Here is a 23,061-nt window from a genome sequence, read left to right on the forward strand (position 1 = left end):
TTCTTAATATTATATATATTTTGAAGAATTTACATTATTATATTTTGTTGTCCATGAGCAAAAAACAAACTCAGTAACTTATATATTTTAGATTTGGAAAGATCAGCTCCTCCCACAGTAGTCACATCATCAGTAAAGCCCCTCCCACTGCAGTCACATCATCAGTAAAGCTCCGCCCACTGCAGTCACATCATCAGTAAAGCTCCGCCCACAGCAATCACATCATCAGTAAAGCTCCGCCCACAATAATTCCCCAATAAATGCTGTAAATTCCCATCAGCTACAAGTGAAGACGAGCAAGAAAGCATCAGGAAGAGCTGAAATCTGCCAAGACTGAGTTTATTAAAGAGGACAGTGAGAACACGAGTGATCCAGAGCCTGCAGAATGAAACACACTGAAGATCCTGAAGAACAAAGAGGTTGGTGTTTATTCTTCATTCATTCATGATGCTGAAGAACATTCATGTTAGAAACATTCAACCACGTCATCACTTTTAGAGATGCAGTTAAACTATCGAATAGGTAATAAATTGTCAACAAATGGTCAGTAAAGGGAGGTTTGAGAAACTTTAATATTGATTGTCAACATCAGGTCAAACTATAGGCTAATAAGTATAATTTTAGCTCTGGCTATGGTTAACATTTTTTTTGCACTGTAAACAGGTTGAAATTATATCTTTACTTTTACGGTTAAAATGTCACCAAATCCTGATGAACATTGTTTTCTATATTTTTAAGATGTGTTTTATTGTCAATATGTATGTAAGTTGTATTCAGACCATAGTGTTAATACCTGTACTGTCACTTTAAGTGGTCGCAGGCTTTGTGCCGTCATTCATGCGCCTCTCTCAGTTTGCGCCAGAGGCTAGCTGAGAGGAGGTAATGTATTATTTTGCACGCCAGTTTTAAACACTTATTTCGGTTTTTGGACGATGCAGACTTTGTTTTATGCATGTATAAATATTAGTTTTGAGGTTGTGAACATGCAGTTAATGTGTCAATTGAATATAAACCTTGTAAACGGACTTTTTGCAGGCTTTAAAGTAACGTTAGACATGTTTTTTTTTTTAATTATTCTTTTTTTTTTATTGAATACAAAAATATACATACAACCAAGGCTACAGTGCGTAAGAATATCGAATGAAAGGCTTAACACGGTTTAACAAAAAATCATATCTTACATCAGGGTTGAAAAATAAAAACAATTAAAATCAAAATAAATAAAGTGAAAATTTAAAATTAAGGGGCAATATCACATAAAATCATATGAAATCAAAAGATCAAGCAACTTCATCGCACTCCCACCTCTCATTCTCTCAAGGGCTCTAGAAAAACAATTTAAATCAATTTTGAACACAACAAGTAGTGGGAGGGATTTAAACAATCTACAATTGTGAATGAAATATTTTGCCATTATTACAATTTTGTTAATCAAATCTTTGGGAATTCCAAATAAAATATGTTGTAAAGTAAAAGCAAAACCATCAACAACCACCTCCTTTTCTATCAACCAGTCCTGAACTGATATCCTGAAGATTTTGGACAAATTGCATGTAAAGAAGATATGGTCTTCAGAATGGCTATTACAAAAAGAACAGGGAACAATATCTATATTACATTTTGATTTAAGAGTTAGTAGGATAAATTTCATTTAAGATTTTGAAGTGTGTTTCTTTTGCTTTACTTTACTAAACTTAAATAAGCTGTTCTAATATATTTTACAGTAGTTTTATTAAACATGTGATCTAATTTATTTCTTTTAATTTGACAGGGATAACATGTTTTTAAGACGACCTGTCTTATATACTTGTTAGTACAATGAGCACTTTTAAAATTAATATATCTCCAATGAATAAAGTGGGAAGAGCTGGATTAACTTTAGCATAAGAAAGAGTGCATCTCATCAGCATTTTTATGCCAGAAGGTATTGCATTAATGACAGTGAAGAACTCTCTCGGGTGACAAGTAAATCCATGCTTTAATGTAAAAGCATTATAGTCTAAAAGGTTACCCTTTTCATCCATTAGATCCCTCACCGACCATATACTTCTGCTTAGCCAATTCCTAAAGCATAAAGATTTGTTCCTGTGCAATATATATTTGTTGTTCCAAATAGAAACACTATGAGGTGTAAAATTGTGTGTATGTGCCAATTTCCAAAATAAGAGAACTTGTTGATGGAATGTTGATAGTTTCACCGGGAGTTTGGATAAATCAAAATCACATTTGAGAAAATATTGAATTCCACCAAATTCTTGAAATAAAGCTGAAGGAACTGTAAACCAAAAACTATCTTCATTACATACAAACATTTTTAGCCATTTGAGTTTTAACAAAATATTCATGTTTCAAATTCAATCACATTCAAACCAGCTTGCTCGTAAGATTTAATGATGTCCGCTTTTTTAATATAATGAGCTTTGTGCCTCCAAATAAAATGATACATTTTCCGGGAACATGTTTTAATAAAATTTGCAGGGGGAGCTAAAGAAAGAGCGGGATAAACTAATCTGGATAAATATTCCACTTTGGTTAATAAAATTCGACCAAAAATTGAAAGGTCTCTCTGTAACCAGCAATTTAAAATTCGGTTTGCTTTTTGTAGATTATTTTCAAAATTGTCTTTCGTACAAATTTTCTGATCTTTGGAAATTGTAATGCCTAAATATTTCACCTTATTATTTACCGGAATATTATGCAGACAAGTGGTGAAGGGCAAAAAGTTCACATTTGTTTAAATTTAGCTGGAGTCCTGATGCCTTAGAAAAAGTATTAACTAATGAAATAGCCAGAGGAATTTGATCCTTGTTTTTTAAGAATAACGTAGTATCATCTGCCAATTGACTGATTGCTATACTTTTATCAAATACATTTAATTTCTGTACTGTTCGATCATGAATAACTAAAGTAGACATGTCTGCAGCCAAAATGAATAAAAGGGGACAAGGGGTAGCCCTGTCTTATTCCACGACTAATAGGAAATCTTTGTGAAGTACCGTAAGGAAGAGAAATGCAACTGTTCATATCTTTATAAATCATTTTTATAATATTGACAAAGTGCTCACCAAAACCAAAGTGCTCTAAAGCTTTGAATAAAAACCTATTCGTTAGACATGTTTCCACGTGCTAGTCTACATGGTTTTCTGTATGTTTATCTGCTAACAGGAGCTTGAGATCTGTGTACTGTGTGGAGGAGACTGCATGTGACAGAGCCTTATGTATTTTTTTAGTTGATTTGTACAGACAAATCCGCTGTTACGCCTTCTTTAAAAGAGCAACCAGTAGTTGGTCGTGGTTCGGGTCTTTTCTTCATTCAGCACAACAAGAACACAATGCAGAATATACAAGGGTTAATGGACGTGCATCCAACTTGAAGGGATCCCCTGATATGAAGACATGTATATCTTAATATAACCAGGGTTGCCAACTTTGGGACTTTGGCTGGAGTGAGACTGTGTAAAATTTCATTGCGCGTTTACGCGGAGAACTTTTTTGGTAATCCTAATTTTAAAAATGTCGGTCCTTGTTCACTTAGTATAAACCCTGATTTATGCACACACAAAAAAAAAAAACAAATAGAATGGAAACGCTTTTTCAAAATGTACAATTAATTTATTGATTGCACTATAATAAAAAAAAAGATAGAGGTGATTAAACAACAAACATTTAAAACAACAACATCAAAACAATAAGAAATCTCGAAACAAAAACTTTTGAAATATTTCAGCAAGCTAATCTAACAAAATATAATTTGTACCATGAGCCTATGTTTATTGAGCAATTAATATGCACCTATAGTTGAAGTCTGTACTCTCGGCACACAGACTGATTAGTAATAAATAAGTAATCCATCACTTTACTTAGTTACTCCAGTAACTTTTTACGTTACTCGTTACTTTTATGTTGCTTGACTTTGGGCAGAACCTAATATCTGTTCCTAAATGTGTAGGCCTACATAAAGTTCTACTATGCATAATGCCATTAATGCATTTATCATTTTGAATATTTATAAAGAATTGCCCGTTAATGGATAGGCATAGGCGGCGCTAGAAAGAAAGCCCCCAAGAAAGACCAAAGCACCCCCAAAGATAATTTCTGGAAGTAATTATATTTAGGCTGTATTTCAAGTCCTGAACCGCATGGTGAAAAAATAAAAAATAAAACTTATCTTGTTATTTCGACATAATAAGGGGAATTAAATAATCTGCATTAAGCCAAATTAAGCGTTCTTATAATGGTTTTCTATGGGAGGAAAATGCTTAATGTGTAAGTAAACACGTTGCGTTCATATTCTGGGCTCATCTGATTTTTTGTACATAGTATAGCCTACTTTATTATGATTTTAGTATCATAATGATTAATAAATGCACGCACAATGATCTGTGAACTTGATAAATGTTGCAGATATGTTTTACTATGCACGTAAACAAATGCCTTTCAACTTATGTGTGCAAAATTCAGAGTTAAATGAATGTGCAGCAATTTGTACAAGGGGTCGACCGATTATCGGCCTGGCCGATTATCGGCACCAATATCGAGCATTTATATGGTTATCGGTATCGGCCATTTTCAAAACCGATTTGCCGATAAAATAATTTAATTTTGAAATGCGCTATATTTGGCTCTGACGCAGCCACCTCTGTCGGAACTCACCACTCTGTAGACTAGACCAATGCAATATCCCGCACATCTGATTTGTTGGGAGTCACGATTCCGGCCAATCAATGCGGACAGCTGAAGGCACTGAAAGTTTAGCACTCACACCGACAGCACTCGCTGACTGACTGGAACTGCTGCACTGATCACGCATCAGTTGTCTTGTCTCTCAAAGTTAAGGCAGCAGCAGACTTTGCTGAAGTATCAATAAATTACTACACTGAAGTTGCAAAATACCTCAATATAATAGGGTCCTGTGATGTCCGCGATGCAGAAAACACGGACCGAATCGGAAATCCAGTCATAAAAACAGAATTTACTGTATAAAGCGGAATGTCACGGAATTTGTCAACTTCTTGATGAATTAATAAAAAGCAGGTCAGTACAATTCAAATCGAATTTCAAACCGCAAAAAGACTATTTAAATATGAATCCTGCGTGTGTCTAAATGAATAGTGCAGACGCGTGATTTCATTTACCACACACACACACTGGAGCACGCGAGACGCTTGCGCTGTTTTCAGCCTCAGCATTATATGAGGACATGATTGCATAAACATCATCTCCAGAGCCGCTTAGTCACTTCATGAGCTTTTTAAAGCTTCAACTGAGAAAAGTTATCGTCATATCATAAACACAAAGAAACTCAAAGATCTCTACGGCAACCCGTCAAAATAAAAGTTCGTTTTTTCATAGGGCCATAAACATGTCATTTTTGTTAAACTGTAAAGAAATTGAATAAGTTTGATTTAAATTAATAAGAAATGCTTTTTGATTACTAAAATTTAATTTAACCATTAAAATAGAGTCTTTAAGTTTTACAGAATGCTGCTGGGTGCTCCCTGTACATTTTTTTTTAGTTATTATTAGGGCTGGGCGATATGGCCAAAAAATCATATCTCGGTATTTTTTGGTTAAATGGCGATATACGATATATATCTCGGTACTTTCTACGTTTTTCTATTTGGATAAAGAAAATCTGTATTTTTTTTTTTTTTTAATTATTTCACATCCTGCTCAATGATTTCCAAACAATGTTGATATTGAAGGATATGGAAACAAATATAGTGAATGTAATGTAGGCTATGCAATATATTATGTGCAAAAAGGTGGTTAAAATCACATTACATTGTAACATTACAAACTAAAAACAAATATAATTCTTTTGTTTTTAAAATGACTTAAGGCTAAACTAAAAATGAAAATAAAAACAAAAGCACAAACTAATTATATTAGCCTGCGTTTGATTACCCCATTATAATGATCACTTTCATAAAAATATACTTGTAGGTTTAAAATTCCACATATGGCACGTTTATTGTCTCTAACAACAAATATTTTAGCAATAGCCTATGTATATTTTAGTCAGAATTATTGCGCTACTATTCTATTGTGCTCGTCTGTTTGGCGCGCATGCGTGCGGCGGCGCTCATTAACGGAAGCTTGAATTTTAGCGGAGATTCACTTGCAGAAGCTCGTCCTCTCCTGACAGTGAAATGGACATATTTGTTTGATTTTCTAACATTTACAGATGGAGAATATACCTGTGAAATGTAAGTTAAGCACTGAGGAAAGCACCACGTCTCAAACGCATTAAACAGCGCAAGTATTTATCTGTCAGTCAGCAACAGTCTCTGTCAGAGCATCTGCAGGGCAAGCTGCTTTAAACTCGTTAACTATATCTTACCAGTTATTTTAAAGTGCTTAATATAAGCTTTGTTTAGGACAAATTGTAGGCTACCATGTACTTTCACTGCAGGAGCTCACACTGCGTCCTCCGCTATTTTTCAGATGTGCTCGTATCAAACTACTGTATCGATATAAACGGTATTGCCTCATTCCATATCGTGGGGATAAAAAATATCGATATATTGTACAAACTCGATATACCGCCTAGCCCTAGTTGTTATTATTATTAATAATTATAATGTTATTATTAACAGTTCTCAGATTTAAAGATATGTTTAAAATAACTTAAAGAAAGTATTTGTCAAAACTCTTTGTTATTCTTAATTTTGACATTAACTTACATTTTTACACCAGACATAGGCTATATATCGGTTTTAAAATATCGGTTATCGGTCTACTTGAACTGTAATAATCGGTATCGGCATCGGCCCTGAAAATCACATATCGGTCGACCCCTAATTTGTACAAATAGAGAGTCTAGGCCTACTATAGGTGTTGTAGCCTAGCCATTAAATAAGCGCATTTAGTTTTCATATTTGTAAGATGGATGCGCAATATACCGGGAGACATTGAGTTGGTCAGACATGATTTTGACTTCATTAAGTTTTGTTTTGAAGAAAGCCTTTCTTTAAAGTGAATTTCGTTTTTGTATAAATTGTATCTTAATTTTAATAATTTTTTTTATCAACCAATTGCCTGGATTTAATAAATAAGAAGCAAATATAGCAGACAATATAATCATGACATGGAGGCGCGGTCACTTGTTGCGCGTGAACTGGAGCGCACCTCATCATAAATTAACCGAAACTCAGCGTATGCCTCACAGACATGAGAAATATATCTATATATAGAAAGCTTGAAATGTCTTTAAATGAAACTATTCAAAACGAAAAGAAATAGGCTACTCTCTGATTATCCATTATGTGCATTTCTCTCTGTAGGCGTTCACTACGGAGATGGCGATCGCTGTCAAATCTGTCAAATGACGGAGATCGCTGTCAAGTCTGTCCCTGGGAAAAGTAACGTTGCACCGAATTGAAAAAGGAACTACGTTTCGTTACCAAATTTTCAGTAGTACCGCGTTACACTACTTTTTACCCGAAAAAGTAGTTGCATTACTTTGTAACGCGTTACACACAACACTGGTTAGGAATAGGATTTCAAGTGATTTTGAAAAAAATGGACAAAAAAGAGAATCTTTGAGGACGCACACTGGACGAGAAGCGCAGCGCCGCGTTGCGGACAACTTGTATCGCACATTGCACTTTCTCAGTTTATGGCCAGCAATATTGTTATTTAAGGACATTGTGGAAGTAAGATAATGTCTGTATTATGTTATGATTGTACTACTGTACAATTAAATACAATTGTTGTTGTATGTTATTTAAAAAAATCATTATCGTTTTTGGACTATGGTCGGCGCCATTTTTTATGTACACAGAACATTCTGCGTCGATGACGTCAAATGGTTGCACTCGGTGAGCTACTGGCGCTTATTTCTATAGACTTTGTCTTTTTACTGCAACACAACTCAGAAAATAAAACACTGATACGATGCCACATTGTGCGGCTTTTGGTTGTCATTTTCAGGCAAAAGGCTACGAGAAGCAATGTAAGATTACTTTCCTAGCAATAATAGGATGAGAAAAGCATGGGGAAATACCTGTGAACGAAAAAACGTTAAACACCCACATCTTTATAATCTCCACTTTAGCCTTGATGCCTTTTGAGTCTTTTAGTAGACCACAGCTACTAAAATAGCTTACAATCGGCTGAAACAAGAAACGTTAGATGCCATCTGTTAGGATGTCAACATGCCGACGCTAATCAGGACTCGCGGCTAGGGCTGTCACTTAACGTTCGAAAAATCGATTGCACAATCGATCAGACCAACCAACACAAGTTTCGAAAACGAAAATAGGGAATCGAATTCAAACGCATGTGTATTAGGTGGAGAGATCAATACAGTACACAGTAGATGTAGGATGTTGGAAAATAACAATGTATTTTCTGTTTACCAAATGCTTTTTAGGGCCCAAGCCTTGAAAAGGCGAAGGCCCTATTGTTTTCCTTAGGAAAATTATTATTTTACTACCTTTTTGGCACTTTTGGGGCCCTTAACGTGCTCAAAAACTCTTGAAACTTTGCACACGGGTCAGAACCCGCGGCCATCAGGGCCGGGCTGAAGCTGGTACCCGGGCGTGGCAGGGGGGCTCGACAGCACCCCCTGGAACGGGGTCCGTAAACTTGGTCCATAAATCAAACACGCTTGCATGTAATAATATGAAACTCGGTACACATATAGAACTCATCGGGGCGAACAACTTTCGTGCTCTAAGTTTTACGCCAGCCCATCAGGAAGTCGGCTATTATGGTTTGTTTGGAAACGCATGCCTCTGGAATTCGATATACTCCTCCTAGAGAATTCAACGAATCGCCAAGAAACTCGGTCAGCATGAAGTCAAGACATTGAGGATGAAAAATTGCCAGCGGATTTTTGATATCTCCAACGGTTTGGCCGTGGCGAGGAAATGAAATTATGGCGAGTAAAGTGAGACAGGAAGTGTGTTATAACTTCTGCATACATAAACTGATCTTGATGAAACTTCAGCAGTGTGTTCGTTGTAAGATGCCGATCAGATGGATGTGACTATCGTGAGTCAAAGTTATAGCGCCACCAACTGGCAGCAGGAAGTGTCACTTTCAAAATGCTTTGAAATCACCCTCTTATTTTTACCCGATTTGCTTCAAACTTTATGTGTATAATGTAAACGCACGGCAGATGTAGACCTGTGAAAGGATTATTGATATCTTAGATACTGTTGCCGTGGCAACGCATTAAACTTTAATATTATTTTTTGATGCTTTTGAGACTCTTAACATACTTGAAATTGCATGAAACTTGACAGACACATCACATTTATTAGCCAGTAGACATGTGCAAAGTTTCAGAAGCGGGCGTGGTGAGGGGCTCAGTAGCGCCACCTTTTGACAAAAAAGTGGGGGGTTAGATTCATCTACAGTTACAAAAATCGGTATTTATATAGTTATCCTCGAGCCGGACAACTTTCTAATTTGCAGTCTTTAGCTCTGACCAACAGGAAGTCAGATATTTTTGTTTGAATGTGGAGAAAATCTCAGAATTTTGCTGGTCTCTCAGTGTCTGTGTGTGTGTGTGTGTGTGAGAGAGGAGAGGGGCTTGTCAGGTTTATTTAACCCTTTCTTTGCTGTGTGCGACTTCTCTGGTATTTTTGGGGGCCTTAACATGCTCGAAAACTCTTGAAACTTTGCACCCGGGTCAGAACCCACGGCCATCAGGGCCGGGCTGAAGCTGGTACCCGGGCGTGGCAGGGGGGCTCAACAGCGCCCCCTTGAACGGGGTCTGAAAACTTGATCCATATATCAAACATTCTTGAATGAATTAATATGAAACTCGGTACACTTATAAATCTCATCAGGCCAAACAACTTTCGTGCTCTAAGTTTCACGCCAGCCCAACAGGAAGTTGGCTATTATGGGTTGTTTGGTAAAAGCATGCTTTGTAATTTGATGTACTCCTCCTAGGAAATTCATTCAATCACCACCAAACTCGGTGTGCATGAAGTCAAGACATTGAGGATGCTAAATTGCGGACGGATTTTTGATATCTCGAACGGTTTGGCCGTGGCAAGGAATCGAATTTATGGCGAGAAAAGAGAAACACGAAGTCTTATAACTTCTGCATAAATTAACTGATATTGATGAAACTTCAGCAGTGTGTTTGTGGTAAGAGGCCAATCAGATGGATGCGACTATTGTGAGTCAAAGTTATAGCGCCACCAACTGGCAGCAGGAAGTGTGTCACTTTCTAAATTCTTTTGACAAAAGTGGGGGGGTTAGTTTTACACGGTAACAAAACTCCGTACGTATATTGTTCTCATCAAGCCGGACAACTTTCTAATTTACAGTCATTAGCTCCGACCAACAGGAAGTCAGATATTTTGGTTTGAATGTGGTCATTTTCTCTCTCTCTGTGTCTGTCTCTGTGTCTGTGTCTCTGTGTGTGTGTGTGTGTGTGTGTGAGGGGGGAGGGGGGCTAGATAAACCATTTGTATATATATATATATATATGTGTGTGTGTATAAATATATATATATATAGCGGCGAGCAGCAATGAAGGGCCCGAGCCGGTGCCACCACCACCCCGGTGCCTTTACCTAAAGTAAAGGGGTTGCGGTGCAACCGGCTTGGGCCCGTAATGGCTGCTCTCAGCTATATTTATTATTATTATTTTTACAAATTACTATTTACAAACTAAATTTTATATGCCTGTTTCTTGTTAATATTCGCTATTACTTCAATGCAAGTGAACAAGCGCTGTTATTGTTGCTTAGTGACGTGTGTGTTCAAGTAAGCCAGAAATGAGCAGATTCTGTGCAATACGCTGTATTTAATATATCATGAGGACTCACGAGTTGCGTATTTTTGCTAAATCCGCACAGATTTGTCTTACACGAACTTCCCCAGCAAAGCGAGTAAACAGAAACACGCCAGATTGGCTCGTGATTTGACAGCGTTTCACGCCACAGTTCATTTTTACCCACATTTGGCAGGTTGAAGGGTGTTAATTTCAATCCCTGAATGTTGCGCTCCCGTTTGTCATTGTGCACGAAACTTCACACCAATAAATCATCAGAAATATTGCTGACTTGTGTGCGTCTCAAGCGCCCTCTTTACACTCGTCCTAATGCCTGTTAGGTGTCCGTGGATTTGCCTATATTTGGTGTTGAAAATGGAAACGTCTTTAGACATGAAAAATCGATTTTACAATCGATTCAATGAACACTTATGTCTCAAAAATCGAACAGGATTTTTTCACAAAAGTGACAGCCCTACTCGTGGCCGCTAGTGAAGTTCCTTAGTGCGGATTTCCCTCGATATCTGGGGCATTTACACTCCTTGTGGGGAAAAATTCATGGTACAGCATTTAGTTTAAACCCATACTTATATCCATCGCCACCTGTGCGCTCTTTCTATAGCTGTGGTCATCATGTCAGTATTTTATTTTCAGAGTATTTTATTTGGAGATGTATTGTGGTAAAAATAGCAACAGATAGCGCTAGTAGCTCGCGGAGTCAGGGTCCGAAATTAACATATTGGCTCACCTGCCACGGGGACTGGTAGATGAGAAAATCCACCAGCCAAGCATATTTTTTATCGGCCAAAATAATAAACAGCCTTTTTGTGTCACATATACATTAATTTATATATAGGCTATATTTAAACATTTTTCTCATTATATTTCTGGTCTATTATTTTTCATTTTTACTTTTATTTACACACATATTACAGAATTTACACATTAAAATAATATTTGTGTGGTGGTGCCTATGAAAATAGTTCTGTACAAATTTGTGCTGCACGATTAATCATATCGCAATCGTAATTGCGATGTCAAGCCTATGCGATTATATGACGCAAAATGCCGCGATTTTAGATTAAATAAACAAATTATGGCTATTAATGCAGAGTCTGTTGTTTTGTGTCATCCGTTGGCTAGTGTTACATGATCCCGCTCTTATTCTTGCGAATGCCTTTAAACCATTCTTGGACGACAAGTCAAAAGAGAGTGCGCTGCCTGTGAATGTCCTGACTGATTCACAGAAAGACGCGCGCCCGTATAATGCGCATGCACAGACCGCGTGCCAGAATACAGTTCTCTTTAGCGCTTAAACGAACAATAACACACACAATGATGCCAAAATGTCATTTTGTCGAGTATCTTAATAACATAAGAGGAGTCTTATGATGGACGTAAAGAGTTGTGAGAGAATGAGGCGCGTGTGAGATCCGCGTCTCTGTTAGCGGCGGCTGCTTTTAAAGGGCCAGCATCCAATAAAACTTTCTGTCAGTAAAGTTAATCAAAGAACAACAAAGGGAACAGAGAAAATTACTCACTGCTTTTGACTGAATAACTTTTGTAGCTTTAATAATGATTAGGGCCTAATCTATATATAATTTATAATTTATGCACAGGGTGTCCACGGGTCCTTAAAAAGTCTTAAATTAGATTTAAAAAAATTAAGGCCATAAAAAGTCTTAAGTCTTATTTTTACTTATGAATGGTCTTAAATTTTCGATGGCAATTTGACTTAGACATATCTAAATGTTTTCCAAATTAAAACTATCTAATTAGCGTACTTTATTTATTATTCGTTCTTTGTGGATTTGCTCGTTCACGTGACATTTCGCGCCACATTCGCGCCAGCATTACGTCTGTCTCCTGCATGCGAAACAGCAGGAGAGGAGGAGAAAGTTGGTTAATTTCAGTTCAATTGTAAGTTCATTCTTTATGTGCGTAGTGGTGTGCGATGTGTATTGTCTATTATGATATTGTAATCATTGTTTTACTTTAACTATGTACGAGGGCGCACTGCGAGCTGACATCTTATTTGTCTCTCATGCTTGCTTTAACTGCGTAATGTCAGTGCAGTTATAGGTACAGTATGTTCCCTAATAGACGTATAAAGTTTTTGTATTTTATTGTTATCATACAATATTACATCAGCAAGAGGGCTGTTTTCCCGTGCACAATAGCAAATATGATATTTATTTTATATAACAGTTAAATGAACATTGTGAGTTACATTTTATAAACAATATTGTCAGTATTGTTTGTTTTCCCTTTATTTCGTTGACGAGAATTTCAAAATGAAACCGTAGCAGAGTCTCAATGCAAAAGACAGCGATGATTTCTTTACTGAAATCCGCGTTATGAACAAATCATTTTAACGATTCAATCAACAATAACTTGCACTTCCTGAATGAATCAGCCGTTTGAACAAATCGGTTGAATGAGTGACTCCCTGAGACAGTGACTTGCCGCTGCCTACTGGCGGGTTTAGTTTCACATTTAAAGTACCCTGTAATTAAAATGTTACAATTAGAAATCAGTTTATATTTAAATATTGAATTAAGAATTGAAGAATTGAAAGAATTGAATATCTCTTAGCTTTATTTATGCAATTGTAAATGGAGTGTAAATATATTAATGCCAGTTCTGATGCTTCTGTGTCTCCTCTGCACTGCAAAGATGGATTTTGATTTAATGATTTAATTTAACTGGTAACAGTGGTATTTTGTGTTTATTATTCTAATATAATTTAATTTGAATGATAGAATTTGACATAAAAGGTGATGCATACCTCTAAGTAAAAAAAAAAAAAGTCCATATATAGGTGAAAATGCCCCTGGAACTCAATTTTAGGTTGCAAATATTGCCCGTTAATAAAAAAATGTTAATTTCTTTCACTGCTGTGAACTGACCACTGCATAGAATATGAAAAATATGAATATCTTCGTGAGTCAGCTGTCAACAACAGGCCTAAACCAGCCATGGTACCAGCACAAAAACACAATCAGTAAAATATCATCTAATTATCATCAACAAAGCTTTGAAAATATTTAGACATATTTTTGTCAATATTGCGCACCCCTAATGTAACAAGGTATTAATTTTGATTTCTTCAGGTCTTAAAAAGGTCTTAAAAAGGCTTAAATTTGTCTTTTAAAAGTGTGCAGATACCCTGTATGCAGACTCTTTGATAACTTTATTCAATTTCCGTATATGTCCTACCTGTTAGACAGGAAGGGCACAGGTAAATATGACATTTATTATGGGTTAATGTGAGGATTGTTTGAAGTTATATTTTTGGAAGCCTAATGTTTTTTTTTAAAAATGATAGCTTTCACTTGTAATGACGTAATCACTGTAATGTTGGATGGCTATAATTAATGTTTAAAATGTGTGTGTGTGGGGGGGGGGGTCATTTTTATCCAGACATCACTGGCTTATTGATCATTAAAGGTGTTATCAATCATTTACTTGTTGTTGCTAGTTTGAGTGGAGAAATACAACTTAATACACAAAAGTATCACTAATCTGTGTGTGCATTTTGCTTTAGATCCAAGCAAGTTGACTCATGAAACCATTTGTTTATTATATCGCAATCGCAATATTGACCTCAATAATCGCAATATGACATTTTCCCCAAATCGTGCAGCCCTAGTACAAATGAAATGTATTAATTTTATATTTAATCAAATATATGCAATAATAACATATTCAAATTATTTCAAAAAAATATTTAGTTTTACTCCGCCTATTTTTTTACTCCATTTACTCTGACTGATCCGATCAGTAACTGAAGGACTGGAAATATCAGTTGTTTTAACCATTCATTAAAATGAATCGGTTCATAGGAGTCATTATTTCGCGAATTGGCCATGTCATTATCGGATTTGTACGCGTTGTGTGTTTATCCCGGCAGCTAGGACATCCCACACAGAAAACATTTAATCACTGGATAGGTTTTTTCGTTTATTTAAAGTGTGGTTTATGTCAGCTGAATGTGCGGAATGCTTTTCCTAGAAGATAAGGTATTTTAGCAAACTTCACACCCAGCGGTAATTCAGGAAAAAAAAATATCCGAATGAATGAATATATCCACATGAAACTATGGTCTTCCGACCTTTTACCATCGTGTCGATTTATTTTGATTAATATGTGGCAGGGAGAGAGAGCAAGACAGCGCTTAGGAGACTGGCTCCGCAGAGAGACAGTGCGCGCGCGCGACCGGGGCTCTCTCTCTCATTCTCTCTCTCTTTGGGGCTCTCTCTCTCATTCTCTCTCTCTCTCTCTCTCTCTGCTCGTTCTTCAGTTAAACATGCGCCCTGTCACATGCGCAGCAGTTCGTCTTCATTACTCACCGATCAAATAAAACTATGGCGGGACAAATTCGCTTTGGATCATGAGCATCGATAAAAGGGATTCGTTAACGTCGAGGGCATAAAATATCGATGGTTCATAAAACTTAGAACCGGTTCTCGAGTGGAACCGGTTTTCATTTCCCATCCCAACTGGCAAACACAACAACTCCGTCATGTCCGTAGTGCTCAGGGACATTTTGAGTGTTGATGACACCCTGAATTCATTTTGTTTGATGAATCTGAATGTAGTGTTTAAGATTCACTAAACAAGAGATTGGGTTGATGTGCGCGTTTATGTCACAAGCTTCAAATCAGAATAGATTTTTTGACATGTGCACACTGCTCACATATAATTTCCAGCTGTTTGCACTTAATAACTCTATTCGCCAAATCCACCATCTTTGTCCGACAAAGCAGTCAGTAGAGTTAACTTAGAAGATTAACGTTGGAGGATTTGAACTTGAAAAGCGGAGTGCACTGACGTCTTTCCGTGGTTAAAACAACATTCCCTTTAATGTTCATTCATGTTTGTTTGATGCTATAAATGAACTAGAAGGAAGAGATGATCGGTTCATGAGCAGCTTTAACTGAGGCTCTACAGCGATCTGTCACGACACATTAAAGAGCCACAAAACGGTATTGTTTAAATTTCTTGACAAAATTGCCAAATTTGAAAGTTGAGACTTTGTTTCATATCAAAAGTAACCTGGTCTGTCCTGTCTGTCGGCGCGTTGTCAGTGTCCTCTCTGCTCTGCGATGTATTTTTCACTGCGTGAAAACATGGTGTGGTTTGAGAGCGGAGTAGCTTTTCGGACATAGTAACAGTAACTAAAGGGGGCGGGTCTTTGCGAACGGTCAATTTGGAGACAATGAACATAATGAACGGTTGTGCCGTGCAGCTTATATTTATCACGCAGTAAAATTTAAAACGTACACATAGCCCATGCCTGTAATGTATGTTGGAAATGTGTTTAAAAATCATATCACCGTTATTGAAAAAATATATATCACGATATATATTGATATTGAATTATTGTCCAGCCCTACAGAAAGGGCGTCGAAGTTACTTGCAAAATATACTATGCGGTAATAAAAAACAGCAGTAGTACAAGTACAATGCAATAGCCTATCACTTGCGAAGCAAACATCCACAAGCAAATGAAAGGCTCTTCCCGAAGCTGGCCACTCTAGCGAGACGTTATCTCTGTATTCCCGGGACATCTGTGCCATCGGAGACGGTGTTTTCTGACTGTCAACAGGCTGCACTCCAGACTAACCCCACATCATCATGACATGACATGTAAGAGTGCACAAGAAAGGTGCATTCTTCTGAGACTGCTCTCCTCAAAGTGTCTAATGAAGCTGCTGATTCTGGAAGGTACTCGGTATTGGTTCTATTGGATTTATCATTAGCTTTCGATACAGTGGACCACAAAATACTGCTGAATAAATTAGATTAAGAGTTTGGTATCGTTCGGTCTGTTTTAAAGTCGCTTTCCTCTTGAGTGACAGAACTTTTTCTGTATATGTAAATGGTATACTGTCTGTAGCTACTCCATTCTTGAATGGTGTTCCCCAGGGCTCTGTCCTAGGTCCACTTTTGTTTTTACTGCACATTAACCAGGGTCCGAAATTAACACCCGCCAAGCGCCAAATGCGGGTAGATTTTCCGTTTGGCGAGTAAATCTCAAAGGCTATCCGCCACACTGGCGGGTGAATGTTCCAGACATTCTAGAAAGTTCCGGGAGTCTCCCGCATATTGATAGCGGCTCCCTGATGCCTGCAAATTAGTTCAAATCTCCTGGAATCTAGAGCGAGCGAGAAGGAGCGCTCACATACTGAGCTCCAAACCGTGTAGCGCGCGCACTGCAGAGAGCGAGAGACCTTGCGTGTGTGTGCCTCGAGAAGCGTGTGTGAACCTTCACAGCTAAAATAGACCTACACTAAATATATATTTTTAACTTAAATTAACAAATTAAGATGACAAAAAGAAAACACTGAATCAGTTTGAAGAAGCTTTGAAAACTTTTTTTTTTTCATCAGACTACGTTTTTTTCGTCAAATAAAAATAGCAGCAGGCTTACCTCAATCCACAGCTTGTCTAGTTTTTACTTTAAAAAAGTAACATGTCTACATAATGTGGGGTTAGTCTGGGTCTCCGATGGCACAGATGTCCCGGGAATACAGAGATAACGTCTCGCTAGAGTGGCCAACTTCGTTTGATAGCCTACTAAAACTTTCATTTGCTTGTGGATGTTTGCTTCGCCAGTGATATTGCATTGTACTTGCACTAGGCCTACTGCTGTATTTTAATACCGCGCAGCATATTTTGCAAGTAACTTCCGTCGCCCTTTCTGTCGAAATGCTCCCACACACAGTAGCTACTTTTCTCTTGCTTCATTTTGCTTGCTCAGTGAAATATGTCTTTAGGCGCGTGTGGTTGCGCGTGTCGACGCACACCGTGATTTAACAAATATAAATTTAACTGTTTTTTTTTTTTTTTTAACCATGCAGCAAACAAACAAAAAAGCTAAATAAATATATTTATTATTATTTTTTTTACTTTTAAACCGTTTAACTGATAGTATTAATCGGTAAAAATTTTAGTATGTGTAGTATTTAGTATTTTTTTTAAAGAATGTGATCGTCTTAGAAAACCTTCAAATGTATTGTTATGAGCACTAGTTCCATGCTCACTTCAACATAATACCTTATCTCAATTAAATGTACTGAAATGAATGTATATGTGACACAAAAAGGCTGTTTATTATTTTGGCCGGTAAAAAATAAGCTTGGCTGGTGGATTTTTTCATCTACCAGTCCCCGTGGCAGGTGAGCCAAAAAGTTAATTTCGGACCCTGACATTAACCCTTTGGAGCCATTTTAACAAAGTGTCATACCATTTTTATGCTGATGACATACAGTTGTATTGCTTGTTCAATGACTCTTAGTTCCACAAACTAACGGATTTATTGAAAAATCGTGACTTGCTAGTAACTGTCTCCAATTAAATTCGGAAAAGACTGAAACCCTAATTGTTGCCCCAGACAATAAAATACCATCCATCCTTCAAAACCTTGGTTCTCTGAGCTCTTCTGTCCAGGCGAGCATCAGAAATCTAGGTGTCTGGTTTGACCAGTCAATGTCTTTGGACTGCCATTCTAGACTTTTGGTCAGAAATATTTTTTTATCATATAAGAAATATTGCAAAATTGAGGGCAATTTTATCTGACTCTGATCTCGAGATGTTATCCGTGCTTTTATTTCTGAATACTGTAACTCTCTTTTTACTTTTTGTGACAAATTTACTCTAAATCGTCTTCAAATGGTTCAAAATGCTGCGGCAAGGCTTTTAACAAGATCTGGCAGAAGGACACGCATCACACCCATTTTGTCTTCCCTACACTGGCTTCCCATCAAATTTCGTATTGATTTTAAAATATTAGTTTTAACTTTTAGAGCTTTACATGGTCAGGCCCCACAATACATTGCTGATTTGTTATGCACATACTCCCCAGGCCGTGCCCTTTACTCCTCAGGCCAGAGTCTGTTAATGGTCCCAAAGACTCGCTATAAACCCAGGGAGACCTGTCCTTCCAGGCTGTAGCCCCCAGACTGTAGAACGCCTTGCCTTTGTTCCTCCGTGTGGCCGATTCTGTCGATTATTTTTAAAGGTATCTCAAGACACTGTTATTTAAACAAGCTTTTAGTTGACTGGATTTTATTTTGGGCTCTTTAAATGTTGTAATTTTTACTGATTGTATACTGTTTTATTATTGTGGTTGCACTTTGTAAAGCACTTTGTGATTTTTATCTGTGAAAAGCGCTCTATAAATAAACTTTACTTATTTATTTTACATTTATTTTATATCTGGTTCCCAATTTGCAACAAAGTTACCAGAATTTGTGTCATTTTCAACCTAGTGTAGACTTTCTTTCTTTTTTTAAATAATCAGTAAACAACAAAGTTACTGATAAAGTTGTATTTGTCAAATATCATACAAGTTATTCATAGTCATAGAAATTCTTCTTACAGTGATTATGGTTACAGGATTGATGAATGTGATCAACACTGTACAGTTTGTAAAAACTGAGACAATGGATTGAGATTATTTTCTTGTCTTCCCATCATGCAGTAGAAAAAGCCCAGATGATGTCACTTCATAAGTGTCACAGTTTTAAGAAATGCTGTTTTTGAAAGGAGGAAAATCATTTCAGGAGTAACAGGGTTGAGTAAAACATGTAGGACACAGATAATGCTAATAAAAATTGTTAATTTAAAACTAGTTAAGTTTTACAGACACTGCAACGGTCATGAAATGACTTTCATGTCCTTTCACTTTATATTTCTCTCTTTTAATTATTTTGATGTCCTGAAAATTAAATTTTATATTTGTTTCTTTCATGTCAGACCTGATGGAAGAGAACGAAGAGAGTGAAGAACTGAGTGAAGTGGAGGAGGAGAGAGAAGAACTGAGTGAAGTGAAGGAGGAGAGAGAAGAACTGAGTGAAGTGAAGGAGGAGAGAGAAGAACTGAGTGAAGTGAAGGAGGAGCGAGAAGAACTGAGTGAAGTGAAGGAGGAGAGAGAAGAACTGAGTGAAGTGAAGGAGGAGAGAGAAGAACTGAGTGAAGTGGAGGAGGAGAGAGAAGAACTGAGTGAAGTGAAGGAGGAGAGAGAAGAACTGAGTGAAGTGAAGGAGGAGAGAGAAGAACTGAGTGAAGTGAAGGAGGAGAGAGAAGAACTGAGTGAAGTGAAGGAGGAGAGTGAAGAACTGAGTGAAGTGAAGGAGGAGAGAGAAGAACTGAGTGAAGTGAAGGAGGAGAGAGAAGAACTGATTGAAGTGGAGGAGGAGAGTGAAGAACTGAGTGAAGTGAAGGAGGAACATCATGTCAAACCTGGAGAAAAACCCTTGAGTCGCTCAAAGACTAAAAATAATTTTTTAAAGAAAAGAAGGGGCAAGAAATCTTTCACCTGCACTCAGTGTGGAAACAGTTACACAAGCAAACAAAGTCTTGAGTTTCACATGAGAGTTCACACTGGAGAAAAGCCGTACTCATGTGATCAATGTGGGAAGAGTTTCAGCCGATCTTTTTCCCTTAAAGAACACATGAGGATCCACATCGGATGGAAGCCATTCTCATGTGATCAATGCAGCAAAACATTTCTTACTGCATCACACCTGAAGAAACACCTGACAGTTCATACGAAGGAAAAGCCGCATTCATGTTCTGTGTGTGGAAAGAGTTTTTCACAGCTGAAATATTTACATGTACATCAGAAAATACATACTGGTGTAAAAGCTTATATGTGCTTTGAGTGTGAGAAGACTTTTATTACAGCGGACAGTTTAAAACTGCACCAGAGAATTCACACTGGAGAGAAACCTTACAAGTGTTCACACTGTGACAAGAGATTCAGTCAGTTGTCATCTCTGAAAAAACATGAGATGATCCACACTGGAGAAAAACCTTATAAGTGTTCACACTGTGACAAGAGATTCAGTCAGTCAACAGATCAGAAAACGCATGAGAGGATCCACACTGGAGAAAAACCTTATAAGTGTTCACACTGTGACAAGAGATTCAGTGTGTCGTCATCTCTGAAAACACATGAGAGGATCCACACTGGAGAAAAACCTTACAAGTGTTCACACTGTGACAAGAGATTCAGTGTGTCATCATCTCTGAAAACACATGAGAGGATCCACACTGGAGAAAAACCTTACAAGTGTTCACACTGTGACAAGAGATTCAGTCACTTATTTTCTCTGAAAACACATGAGAGGATCCACAGCAGAGAGAAGTCACCTGAAGTGACACATGAGGATCCACACAGTAAAGAAACTACTTAACCCTCTGGGTTCTAAGGGTTTTTTGGGGCCCTGACATTTGTGCTTTTATCAGTTGCTTATAAACATATTTATGGCAAAGGCGTAATTACACTCTATTTAGCACAAACAGGGCTACCATAATATGTGAGCGACATGTATGCACATGTTTGTATTTTTGAGAGAATAATGTTTATGCATGGTTATTGAAACAACTAAAAATTAAAGTTTCTGAAATAAGGCCACAAAACACTAAATATGTGTCCACAATACTATTGACTAATGGATGTTGTCAGGTGAGTTTTTGCTTCAAAATGATCTGAAAATCACCCTGCCTAATCATTCACATAAAACAATACATTGATTTAAAATTTGTAAGACACTTTTTGTTTGAAAAGGCAATATGCGGGGGCGGGGGCGGGGGCGGTGGTTCTGGGGGGGGGGGGTGCGTGAATGATCCAACACCATCATGAATAATGAGTGGTTTACACCTGAGAAGACAATGACCTGCACCTAATGAGCTGCATAATGAAATGCATTCATAAAGAAAGAATGCAAGGAGAAAAGAAATATATATATCTACAAAATTAGTTCACAATTGGAATCATCTCAAAATTATTTTGTATTTTTCTACAAATTGTTATATGCTTGGGTAGTATATAATAACCAAGGTAATCATTTCTAGTAGTGTGTGGTTAGTTCTCATACTGTATTTTCAGAAAGTTTTGGAATATGAATCCTCTCCCCAAATTTGTCACTAATAAAACACAAAAATAATTTAAAGAGAAGGCTTATATTGACATTTTAATATTTTGTTTACATCTACCCTGTAAATATATATTTTTGCTATTTTATTAAAAAGGTTACAATTACAACAACAATTCAAATTTTAAACAATATTTCAAGTGTAATCTTTCTTTGTAAAAACTTAAATATGCATTTTATCATATGTATTTTAAAGTTAAGGATTCATTAGTTTTAATATAGCCTACATTGGAACAAACACTATAAAAACATCTTAGTTGATGACTTTATTTTTGACAAAACATATATATATAACGAGCAGAAATTGGCGAACAAAAGCTTATTTGATGTGGCAGTCTTTTTTTACAGTAAAAACTTTAGAATCTATCCAAAACTAGTCAACGAAATGTGGTCTTTCGTATGTAACATAGTCTATTGTTTTTATCATATATTAGGGCATATAAATGTTAATTTGCAGTTTAATATGTTGCTTATACAAAGACATTTTATTTCAACATATTTGTAGGCGTATTAATAGTTCAGTTTAATACGTTGCTTATACAAAGACATTTTATTTCAACATATTCAACCACCGTCGGTGTATGAGTGAATGGGTGAATGTGAGGCAAATTGTAAAGCACTTTGGTGGCCATTGGGTCTTTGAAAGCGCTTTGGTGGCCATTGGGTCTGTGAAAGCGCTATATAAATGCAGTCCATTTACCATTTCAGTCGATTTTTACTCATCAGTATAGCAATCTAGTTTGGTAAAAGCTGTTCATTCATTCACACACACAAACGCGATTCATATTTAAACAGTCTTTTTGTGGTTTACAGACACTATTTGATATTGCGATTAGAACAAAGCATATAACAATAAATAACTTTCTATTATTCTTCAGATGTGTGATGTTATGAATACGTTAAGTTAAGAACTCCATTACCCAGCATGCCTCGGGGAGGGGAAACGCCGGGCCGGAAGTAAACAGATTTAGCCGGGAGAGTGTCACTGGATGTTGTAATGTGAAAGTTGCCGAGTAAAATATGTTCAACTTGTAAACACGCCTCGTTTGCTTATTATCGCACTAAGCAAAATAACACATGGTGTCAGAAGTGGCCGTGAGCAGCTACGAAAGGAAGATTTGCCGCGGAAGAACGTCGGAAAAGAAAGAAAAATCTCCGGTCGCGTGAGTGTAACGTGATAAAACGGCAACATGCTAAAAGAGTTTGCTACGGCGTGTGATGGCTACAGGTGGTAGTGGAAGTGAAGCGGGGGACGAGGGACAGATCGAACAAGAAGAAGAGGATCTGGTGCCCGAATCGGAGGAAAACCAGCAACAGGAGAGGGCTGGGGAAGTCCTGATACCCCGACGTTCAGTAATGGGGAGGCTAAGTCCA

At 37.1% G+C, this 23,061-nt stretch overlaps 2 protein-coding genes across 3 annotated transcripts; one reads left to right on the plus strand and one right to left on the minus strand.

The window, feature by feature from the left end:
- The window catches only part of LOC143714420 (uncharacterized), a 596,609-nt gene that overhangs the window by 496,904 nt on the left and 76,644 nt on the right, over window positions 1-23,061 (minus strand).
- On the plus strand, window positions 344-21,179 carry LOC143714436 (uncharacterized). 3 transcript variants are annotated; one of them, XM_077205632.1, is made up of 2 exons: window positions 344-419; window positions 19,505-21,179. In XM_077205632.1, the coding sequence occupies exons 1-2, from the start codon at window positions 386-388 to the stop codon at window positions 20,944-20,946; spliced, it is 1,476 nt and encodes a 491-aa protein (XP_077061747.1). In that variant the 5' UTR covers window positions 344-385; the 3' UTR covers window positions 20,947-21,179. The 3 variants fall into 3 exon arrangements, with proteins under 3 accessions (XP_077061747.1, XP_077061749.1, XP_077061748.1); XM_077205634.1 differs by lacking the exon at window positions 344-419 and adding an exon at window positions 851-879; XM_077205633.1 differs by lacking the exon at window positions 344-419 and adding an exon at window positions 18,681-18,767.

This window comes from Siphateles boraxobius, unplaced genomic scaffold (genome assembly GCF_051911475.1).
Source record: "Siphateles boraxobius isolate OS27281-9 unplaced genomic scaffold, OSU_SipBor_1 54, whole genome shotgun sequence".
NCBI lineage: Eukaryota > Metazoa > Chordata > Actinopteri > Cypriniformes > Leuciscidae > Siphateles > Siphateles boraxobius.

Bases quoted from the DNA above. Each gene is read 5' to 3' on its own strand.
- LOC143714436 (XM_077205632.1), top strand. From the start codon at position 386: ATGAAACACACTGAAGATCCTGAAGAACAAAGAG. The intron at 420-19,504 runs GTTGGTGTTTAT...CTTTCATGTCAG, and splicing joins AGATCCTGAAGAACAAAGAG to ACCTGATGGAAGAGAACGAA.